The sequence below is a fragment of the Amphiura filiformis genome, chromosome 19 (genome assembly GCF_039555335.1).
Source record: "Amphiura filiformis chromosome 19, Afil_fr2py, whole genome shotgun sequence".
NCBI classification, from domain to species: domain Eukaryota; kingdom Metazoa; phylum Echinodermata; class Ophiuroidea; order Amphilepidida; family Amphiuridae; genus Amphiura; species Amphiura filiformis.
Genome location: NC_092646.1, coordinates 7,620,530 through 7,632,022, shown reverse-complemented (window position 1 = coordinate 7,632,022; position 11,493 = coordinate 7,620,530). Strand labels below are relative to the sequence as shown.

At 38.3% G+C, this 11,493-nt stretch overlaps 1 protein-coding gene across 1 annotated transcript; it reads right to left on the bottom strand.

Moving 5' to 3' along the window:
* Nucleotides 1-209: 209 nt before the first annotated feature.
* Nucleotides 210-11,183, bottom strand: LOC140140352 (uncharacterized). Its single transcript, XM_072162112.1, is given in 4 exon segments — nt 210-2,051; nt 4,323-4,789; nt 4,922-5,079; nt 10,166-11,183. Coding segments are annotated over 4 exon segments (2,940 nt in total). The 5' UTR covers nt 11,129-11,183; the 3' UTR covers nt 210-699.
* Nucleotides 11,184-11,493: the final 310 nt, after the last annotated feature.

Below are 11,493 nucleotides of genomic sequence, written 5' to 3'. Positions count from 1 at the left end.
GTCTGTGACCTCCAAGAAATCTTAGGATACCCAGATGTAATTTGGAAGCGATACAATGACACTTTTACTGGTGTAGCAATCACACTGGATCATTTCAAAGTTTTTATTCAAAATAATTATGAAGGAGATTAAGTTACAAAATGCTGCCACAATGAAATGTTGTAAATTGAACAATTCAGGTCTATTTTAGTAATCACAATGAGCTTCTACAATGTGTTTAATAGATTATTTCCAAGGTTTTATTCGAAATAATTATGAAGGAAGATTAAGTTACAAAATGCTTATACAATCAATGCTTATACTACAATCAATAATGTTATATATAAGGGAACAAACCAAAAGATCGATGACGTCCTATAAACGAAACTAGTTTCGTTTAGGGGGGAGGGGGTAAAATACTCGATTACATTTGTACAAAAACATTGGTCTGAAAAATGTGTCATTATTATTATCATGTCAAAACATTTCATTATTACGTTTCTGGCAGGGAGGGAGGGGGTCGGCCGAGAAACGGAACTAGTTACGTTTATAGGACGTCATCGATCTTTTGGTTTGTTCCCTAAGTAGATCAAGATTCCTGCGGCAAGTTTTAATATGTATCAGAGGTTCAAAGTTTTGAGTCAAATCCATTGGTTGAGAACGGGGTCAGTTGGATGACCACACACACATCAATAATTTTGCCCATGCACCCTAAGGTTTCTATTTGGTATGAGTTTTGATGTGTCTCGTTAGACCACTATTCTGTGCAAAACATATCTGACAATACTCACACTGATAGGGCTTTCCTTTGGTATGAGTTCTGATGTGTGCTGTCAAATTACTATTACGTGTAAAACATTTCTGGCAATACTCACACTGATAAGGTTTCTCTTTGGTATGAGTTCTCATGTGTCTTATCAGATCCCCATTCTCTGTGAAACATTTCTGGCAATTATCTCACTGATAGGGCTTTTCTTTGGTATGAGTTCTGATGTGTGCTGTTCTGATGTGTCTTGTCAGATTACTATTACCTGCAAAACATTTCTGGCAATACTCACACTGATAGGGTTTCTCTTTGGTATGAGTTCTGATGTGTCTTATCAGATCCCCATTCTCTGGAAAAAGTATCTGGCAATACTCGCATTGATAGCGCTTTTCTTTGGTATGAGTTCTGATGTGTGCTGTCAGAGTACTAGTCCGTGTAAAACATTTCTGGCAATACTCACACTGATAGGGTTTCTCGTTTGTATGAGTTCTGATGTGTTGTGTCAGATGACTATTCTCTGTAAAAGATTTCTGGCAATACTCACACTGATAGGGTTTTTCTTTAGTGTGAGTTCTGATGTGTCCTGTCAGAGTACTCTTCTGTGTAAAACATGTCTGGCAATATTCACACTGATAGGGTTTTTCTTTGGTATGAGTTCTGATGTGTCTTGTCAGATCACTATTCTTTGTAAAACAATTCTGGCAATACTCGCATTGATAGGGTTTCTCTTTGGTATGAGTTCTGATGTGTACTGTCAGTTTACTATTCTGTGCAAAATATTTCTGGCAATACTCACACTGATAGGGTTTCTCTTTGGTATGAGTTCTGATGTGTCTGGTCAGATCACTATTCTTTGTAAAACATTGCTGGCAATACTCACACTGATAGGGTTTCTCTTTGGTATGAGTTCTGATGTGTCTAGTCAGATTACTATTCTTTGTAAAATATTTCTGGCAATACTCGCACCGATAGGGTTTCTCTTTGGTATGAATTCTAATGTGTGCTGTCAGCGTACTATTCTGTGCAAAACATTTCTGGCAATACTCACACTGGTAGGGTTTCTCTTTAGTATGAGTTCTGATGTGTATTGTCAGATCACTTCTCCATGTAAAACATTTCTGGCAATACTCACACTGATAGGGTTTCTCTTTGGTATGAGTTCTGATGTGTTCTGTTAGATGTTTATTCTGTGTAACACATTTCTGGCAATACTCACACTGATAAGGCTTTTCGTTGGTATGAGTTCTGATGTGGTACACAAGGCCACTGCTTTTAGTAAAACACTTCTGACAATATTCACACTGATGTGATTTCTCTGTGTGAATTCTGATGTGGTTTATTGGGCTTTGTTTCAGCGCAAAACATTTCTGACAGACCTCGCACTGATAGGTTTTCTCTTTACTGTTCAAGCATCTGTGCGCTCGCACATATTTTATCAGATGTCTGTTAACATGGGTTTTAAATTTGTCCAAAGAATAATGCTTTAGATTGCAAAATGCACAAGAAAATGGTTTAAAAAGTTTCATTTCCATCTTAAGAAGAACCCATCAACATTCAAAGATGTAGATCAAGTTACTGTGTGGAGTGTGTGCTCCTGAAACATACCATGGAATTCACTTCTAGACTAGTACAGATGTCCTTGAGTAAAGCCCGGAGTAAAGCAGCATGCATGTAATACAAGACCACAATCCTCACTGGCTTCTGTCTGGTTCTACTTTTATTAGTTTCCCAGCGGATCAAAATATCTGAAAGATTAAAATATTGATTAATAATAATATTTATTATTATAGCTAGTCTACAGTTTTACTGAATTCATAATCTGATAAAAACTATTTAGTGGATAGAAATCTGCATGCTTGTTTTAAGGCCCCAACACCAGTTACAAAGCCACGGGGGCAGCATCCAGGCATGAAGGTGCTGGAACTGACAATAGCCATAATATCAAAGAATAGGAACAATGACTGCTATTCTGCAATTATCAATTAAATTAGGGCAATTATGGACATTGTAATTATGAAACTTTCAAAATACTCAATGAAAATAGAGGGCACGGTGGCTCAGTGGTTACGGCCTTGGGACTCATAATCTGAGAGCTTGCTCGACGTGCGTGGGTTCGATTTCCCTTCCCACCACCGTGTTGCGCCCATTGGCAAGGCGCTTTGCCTCGTTTGCCTCACCCCACCCAGGTGCAATGGGAAGCTGTTAGGGGTAGTCACAGTCGTACTGATGGAGCCTGCACCACTTGTAGGCTGCAAACGTGATTCCGACATATTCTAATGACGGCGGAATAAATGTAAAGCGCTTTGAGGCTGTTTACGGCATAAAGCGATATATATATAAATATCTACATTTATTTTTTCATTTATTTAAATAGCGCAATTATGATAAACCTAGGATTCTGAGCTTCCCCTTGTGGATAAGGTCATAACACCTTATTAATAGACCTTAATAGACAAATAACTTGAAACAATAGAGGAAGGATGCTCCTCACCCCCCCCATCACTGAATAAACATTTAAAGACAAGGGGCTGTGCAATAATTATGAGAAACCGGGGGTAAAATTTCAAAACTGCTTGCCAAAAATCGCTTGCCCCCCCCCCCAATTTGACCCTCCCCAGGGCTCATAATTATTGCAAAGCCCCAAACTCAAGCTATCTGCTTTGTAAATTCTTGCAAAAATGTCCTCTGGTGAAGGAGAAGGAAAACAAGATAAAAATCCACACCAGCTTGCAACTGTATTACTATTAGTCTGGGTGTTTAGTTTTAATGCTTGTCATTACGGATACCGGCTTGCAACTAGGGTTTGCAAACTCTATTAACACTTTCAAATCTTTTTCGAATGAATATTCAGTCATATGTTTTGGATCTTTTTAGTCAATCAAAAGGAGTTGTTCTCAATTATATAGCACCTGAAGCTGAAGGAACTGCAATTAGGCAACCTTTCCATTTGAGAAAAAGATTGAAAATGTTCACTATAATTTAAAAGGGCATTTCGTGATCCACAGCATGCATCATCCCCCCCCCCCCTTTCTCAAAAAAAAGTTGAAATTTTTACATCACTGGAAACCTCTGGCTACATAATGTTTATGTACAAAAAAATTCTTGCAGATTAATTTGTTTAGCAAAGATATTGTGAAATTACAACACATTGTCATGATTGTCTATGGAGCAATGTAATACACATAATCATGCATAAGCCATAACTCACAAACGCAACATCGGGATCAACTAAAATTTTGGAAATAAGCTTTTTTCGTAGATATCTATGCTAGGATCACGAAATGTTCACAATAAAGATTGATATCTCGAATTGTGGCAGCATCTGTGTGGTCTGTGACCTGTGCACTTCAAGAAATCTTAGGATACCCAGATGTAATTTGGAAGTGATACAATGACACTTTTACTGGTGTAGCAATCACAATGGATCATTTCCAAGTTTTTCTTCAAAAAATTATGAAGGAAATTAAGTAATAAAATGCTGCCACAATGAAATGTTGTAAATTGAACAACTCTCCTGCAGCCAGCAAGATTTTACATGTTGGATGACCACAAACACATCAATACTTTTGTCCGCCCTAAGGTTTATCTTTGGTATGAGTTCTGATGTGTGTTTTGAGATGACTATTCTGTGTAAAACATTTCTGGCAATACTCACACTGATAGGGTTTCTCTTTGGTATGAGTTCTGATGTGTGCTGTCAGATGACTATTCTCTGGAAAACATTTCTGGCAATATTCACACTGATAGGGTTTCTCTCTATGATTTCTGATGTGTTTTGTCAATTTACTACTCTGTGCAAAACATTTTTGGCAATACTTGCACTGATAGGGTTTCTCTTTGGTGTGAGTTCTGATGTGTCTTTTCAGTTTACTTTTCTCTGGAAAACGTTTTTGGCAATACTCACACTGATAGGGTTTCTCTTTGGTATGAGATCTGATGTGAACTGTCAGCTGACTATGTTGTGTAAAACATTTCTGGCAATACTCGCACTGATACGGCTTTTCTTTGGTATGAGTTCTGATGTGGTACGTAAGTCGACTGCTTAGAGCAAAACAACACTTCCAACAATATTCACACTGATATGATTTCTCAGTGTGAATTCTGATTTCTGGCAAAACTCACACTGATAGGGTTTCATTTTGGTATGAGTTCTGATGTGTATTGTCAGATTATTATTGTGTAAAGCATTTCTTGCAATATTCACACTGATAGGGTTTCTCTTTGGTATGAGTTCTGATATGTGCTGTCAGATTACTATTCTGTGCAAAACATTTCTGGCAATACTCACACACTGATAAGGTTTCTCTTTGGAATGAGTTCTGATGTGTCTTGACAGATTACTATTTACCGTAAAACATTTCTGGCAATACTCACACTGATAGAGTGTCTCTTTGGTATGAGTTCTGATGTGCATTGATAGATAACTATTCTGTGCAAAACATTTCTGGCAGTACTCACATTGGTAGGGTTTTTCTTTAGTATGAATTCTGGTGTGGTGTGTGAGGCTACTCCTTCCAGCGAAACACTTCTGACAATATTCACATTGATATTTCTCGGTGTGATTTCTGGTATGGTTCACTAGGCTAATGTTTAGAGCACTGATAGTGTGAGATAGTAAATATCATGCATAAAGTGAATAATTAGAATGCTTAAAGAGAAAGTTAAAGGTTTAACCCTTGTACAGAGTTAAAATCCTGGTGGGAATAAGTGGAACTTCTAAAGCAGATGAAATTCCTTGATGACCACAGTTTGATAGGCCTATACCTAATGGTCACTTTCTTATCCTGCTTTCCAGCTAAATAATTATTAACCCATTGGAATGTGGTTTGTCCAAGGAAATAACATGTCGAATTATTATTAATTAGTTCTCTACCTTGGCCAAACCATCCCTTTCCAAGATTCAGATCATCTCTAGGGACCCCACCCACTCTGTTGGTGATCTAGATCCTTCTAGTCCTGAAATTGGTCTTATGTTATTATATCTAAGCCTACTAGGAAGCTGGTGATTGGTCAAGAATAGTTTGGTACAATCACACTTGGAAGCTTCCAATTGGACAATAGTTTTATTCTATGTAATGTCTTTTCTATGTATATGGAAAGAATGATGTGATTTAATTTTGTTACACTCGTGATACTGAAGAGAGAAGTAATAGTCAAGCTCCGCTTCTAGATAGCGATATATCTTATTGTATTGACACTATATAACTACTATAATAAACCAGTAGATGTAGAAATACAAAACGTGTGAAGTTTGGATGTGTTAAATGTGTATCTTTTTAATGTTCAAGAAGTGGTTACATTGATACCCTAGCTGCCTGTAGTTATTCAAATGTCTTTCCAGATCTCCATTTGTTGATAAAGGAGCCCGTACATATTTAATCAGATGTCTGTTAACATGGGTCTTGAATTTATCCAAAGAATAATGCTTGAGTTTGCAAAATGCACAAGAAAATGGTTTGAAAAGTGTAATTGCCATCCTGAGAGAAAAGCATCAATATTCAAAGATGTTGATCAAGTTACTGTGTACCTGAAACCCATGGAAGTTAATTCTGTCAATTCTAGACTAGCAAAGATATCCTTGAGTGAAGCAACACACAATATATGACCACAATCCTCACTGGCTTCCGTGCAGTGGATCAAAATACCTGAAAAGTTACATTCATTAATGTTAATTGTATTCTAAAGTAATTACATTTTAAACCACATATTTTATACCTTTTCGATGGAGTGGATCAGTGGCGGATCCAGGAATTTTGAAAAGGGGGGGCACAAACTTAGAACCATCGGCGCTGAAGCGACGAACGCCGCGCTTATTGCGACGCAGGGGTGTCTGAGGGGGATGTGCCCCCTCAGAAATGAGAAACTTTTGCAAAATGAAGATCTAATTGAAGCTATTTGGTGGGCCATTTTGGCACTATTATTGCGTAAAATTTTAATTTGAAAAAGCCAAAATTTGCGAAATGACGGTCCAATTGAAGTCATTTGTCGACAAGCTTTCTCTATTATTGTGTAAATTATTGTTTTTTAAAACATAAAGGGTCAGGTGTCCAAAACAGAAGCGAAATGTTAACTTCTTTATGCATACGCAGGGGTGCCTGAGGGGGTGTGCCCCCCTCATAAGTGAGAGACTTTTACAAAATGAAGACATAATTGAAGCCATTTGGTGGACCATTTTGGCACTATTATTGCCTAAAATTTTAATTTGAAAAAAGCCGAAAATTTGCAAAATGACGGTCCAATTGAAGTCATTTGTCCACAAGTTATTGCATTAAACATAAAGGGTTGGGTGTCCAAAACAGAAGCGAAAAAGGTTAATAACTTCTTTATGCATACGTGAGGGTATACCTGAGGGGATGTGCCCCTCATAAGTGAGAGACTTTACAAAATGTAGACATAATTGAAGCCATTTGGTGGACCATTTTGGCACTATTATTGCCTAAAATTTTAATTTGAAAAAGCCGAAAATTTGCAAAATGACGGTCCAATGGAAGTCATTTGTCCACAAGTTTTAAATTATTGCATTAAACATAAAGGGTCGGGAACGGGTGTCCAAAACAGAAGCTTAAAAAGGTTAATAACTTATTTATGCATACACAGGGGGTGTCTGAGGGGATGTGCCCACCTCAAAAGTGAGAAACGTTTGCAAAATGAAGACCTAATTGAAGCCATTTGGTGGACCATTTTGGCACTATTATTGTGTAAAGTTTTAATTTGAAAAAGCCGAAAATTTGTGAAATGACGGCCCAATTGAAGTCATTCGTCGACAATTTTCCACTATTAATGTGTAAATTATTGCTTTAAACATAAAGGGTCTGGTGTCCAAAGCAGAAGTGAAAATGACAACTTCATTATGCATACGTGAGAGCTGCTCCTGAGAAGTCGGAAAATTTTGCTAAATGAAGGCCCAGTTGAAACCATTTGATGGAAAATTTTAAGTCATTCGTCAACAAATTTACACTATCGTGTCAATTATTGCTAAAGTGAACTTCAACTTCTTTATGCATACGCAGTCCGGGGTGTCTGAGGAGGACCCCCGAGAGTTAGAAAATATGTGAAAATGAAGGCACAATTGAAGCCACTCGTAGATTACTGTAGGCCTAATTATATTGCTTAAACAACATGTTTAAGTTTAAAACATAAAGTGTCCGGATGTTCAAAACAGAAGTGAAAACGGTCACCTGTTTATCTCTCCTCAGACCTCAGAAGTTGGAAAATTTTGCAAAAATGAAGGTCCCATTTAAGTCATTTGGTGCATCATTTTTTCCCTTCTTCTCACCTGGTCTTCTCCATTTACTCCTCTTTTCTTTCTCTCATTTTCGAGCTTTCTCTTCTCTCATTTTTTTTTCTTTCATTAAAGACGCCTGGTCCAAAAAAGAACCCTATATATTGACCTCTTTATCCATACGCTGGAGGGAGAGTGTCTGAGGAGGATGCTCCCCTTAGTATTTGGAAAAATTAAAAATAAAGGCCAAATTGAAGCCAATTCATGGACCATGAAAGGGGCACGGTCCGGGTGTGCCCCATGCGTGATCCGCCACTGGCATGGGAGGCCGCTGATGTAAAAATGAAAAGTAAAAGTGAGGGGTTTTATTTGTGTGTTTTTTCCAACAAAATTGTAAAAAAATTTTTTAAAATTAGGACCCTCGAAAGGGGGGGCACGGGCCCGTGTGCCCATGCCTGGATCTCACGCCTGGAGTGGATAGAAATCCACATGTTTAATGTTTAGAAATAAATTCAATTTGCATTGGCAAATGAGGTTAAGGGTGGTGCAATAATTATGTGTACCCCGGTCTGGTGAATTATAGGGGGCAAAGATTTTTTGGCAGGCCAAAAGGGGGGGGGCAAGCATTTTTTGACAGGTAAAGGGGGGTCAAGCGATTTTTGGCAGGTCAAAAGGGGGGGGAAGCGATTTTTGGCACAGATATTTTGGGCACCATTTCTATATTATGCCCTAAAAAGGTGTAGGAAAACATTAGAAACACATTCAAAATGTCCTGCTCGCTGCGCTCGCATTATATGATAAGACATAGGGTTTTAAATTCAGGTTCACCAAAATCTTGCATGTGTAAGGGGGGGGGGGCAAAGGTTTTTTGGCACGTCAAAAGGGGGGGCAAAGATTTTTTGGCACGGCTAAAGGGGGGGCAAGCGATTTTTGGCAGACCATTTTAAATTCCCCACCAGCTGGTTCACATAATTATTGCACAGCCCCTAAAGAGAAAGCCCCACTTTTGGTTCAAGTTTTTTGGAGGAAGTCAGGGTTAAAATTTATCCATGTAAATTCTGTTCTGTCTGTCATCAAAGTAATAGGTGTATTGTCAGTTCTTCTGTGGAGAACTGAACAGACGGGGCTTCCTGTTTACGAAACTAATCATTCATGTTGCATTTACATTTCCATAGGTCTTTCAGTTCTTGAGTTAGGGAGCTGTCATTTTCTTCGGAATGGTATGGGGGAGTGTCAAAGAATTTTTAAACCAAAACATTTTACACCAAAATTACGGTGGTTATAGAACTTACAATTAAAATGTGCATTCAGTCCACACTTACAATCCAAATTTTAATACGCTCCATGCAATTTTGGCATCCTCAGCAGAAAGAATAACTTGTCTTGAGTCTGTGCAGGCGGAAGGGGTCATAAAAATTTAGCCCGCTATATGGGGGGGGGGTGTCACAATTGACACCGGTCACCAACATATACATGACCCCACTTCAAAAGAAAATGACATCCCCTCTTATATACCAAAATGTAAGTTATGTGCATTTTCCACCCTCCCGAGAAAAAATCATGTGACTTGGGGAGGAAATGATACCCCTTGGGATCGCCTTCACTTTAAACACATTCCTCTTGCATGTGTTACAATAGTGCAAACACTGTTAGTTCATGCTCCCCTCCAACACACCTGATGGGGTGCTAATTAGGTCTTGGATGGTAAAGCCTTTTTGTTTATGGTGCAAGTCAAAAATTACTTCCCCTCCCCCCTGACATGCCAAAAATTGCTCCCCCCCCCCATAATTATTGCAAAGTTTTTACATGTCACAGACGCTCAAGGTTTTAAGTCAACCTCTATTTCATTCGGTTGGAGACTATAAATATTTTTGTTCCAGCACTCAAAATATATTTGGGGTTGGCAGGGATGAGCAGGGGGTCACAGTTGTGTGACCCAAAACACATATTTTGTCCAGCCTAAGGTTTGTCTTTGGTATGAGTTCTGAGGTGTCTTGTCAGATTACTATTCTGTGCAAAACATTTCTGGCAATACTCACACTGATAGGGTTTCTCTTTGGTATGAGTTCTCATGTGTACTGTCAGATGATTATTCTGTGGAAAACATTTCTGGCAATACTCGCACTGATAAGGTTTCTCTTTGGTATGCGTTCTGATGTGTCTTGTCATATCAATATTATTTACAAAATATTTTGGCAATACTCACACTGATAGGGTTTCTCTTTGGTATGAGTTCTAATGTGACATCTCAGAGTACTATTCTGTGTAAAACATTTCTGGCAATACTCACACTGATAGGGTTTCTCTTTGGTATGAGTTCTGATGTGTCTTGTTAGTGTGCTTTTCTGTGGAAAGCATTTCTGGCAATACTCACACTGATAGGGTTTCTCTTTGGTATGAGTTCTGATGTGTACTGTCAGAAGACAATAATGTGGAAAACATTTCTGGCAATACTCACACTGATAGTGTTTCATTTTGGTATGAGCCGTCAGATTACTATTCTGTGCAAAACATTTTTGGCAATACTCGCACTGGTAGAGTTTTTCTTTAGTGTGAGTCCCGATGTGTTTTGTCAGAATACTATTCCGTGTAAAACATTTCTGGCAATACTCACACTGATAGGGTTTCTCTTTGGTATGAGTTCTGATGTGTCTTGTTAGTGTGCTATTCTGTGTAAAGTATATCTGGCAATACTCACACTGATAGGGTTTCTCTTTGGTATGCGTTTTGATGTGTCTTGTCAATACACTATTCTGTGTAAAACATTTCTGGCAATACTCACACTTGTAGGGTTTCTCTTTGGTATGAGTTCTGATGTGGTGTGTGAGGCTACTCCTTCCAGGGAAACACTTCTGACAATATTCACATTGATATTTCTCGGTGTGAATTCTGGTGTGGTTCAGTAGGCTAATTTTTAGAGCAAAACATTTCTGACAGTACTGGCACTGATAGGTATTCTCTTTAATGTTCAAGAAGTGGTTACACTGGTACCCTAGCTGCCTGTGATTATTCAAATGTCTTTTTAGCTCCCCATTTTTTGACAAACGAGCCCGCACATATTTAATCAGATGTCTGTTAACGTGGGGTTTGAATTTGTCCAAAGAATAATGTTTGAGATTGCAAAATGCACAAGAAAATGGTTTTAAAAGTTTTGTTGCCATCTTGAAAAGAACCCAACAACATTCAAAGATTTAAATCAAGTTACTGTGTGCATCTGAAACATACCATGGAAGTCAATTGTAGACTTGAAAAGATGTCCCTGAGTGAAGCAGCCTGCATGCAATACAAGACCACAATCCTCACTGTATGGCTTTTGTCTTAGTCCTGGTTCTACTTTCACAAGTTCCCAACTGCAGTGGCTTGAGATCTGAAAGGTTACAACATTGATTGATGTTTTATTCAGAAAGTTTACTGTCATACCACAGTAACCACATGGTGTTTTATATCTTAAAAGACATAGTAGTGGATAGAAATCCAAATGTTTAGAAAGTATGTAATTTGACCTGCCAGTGTAAGGCTATACATA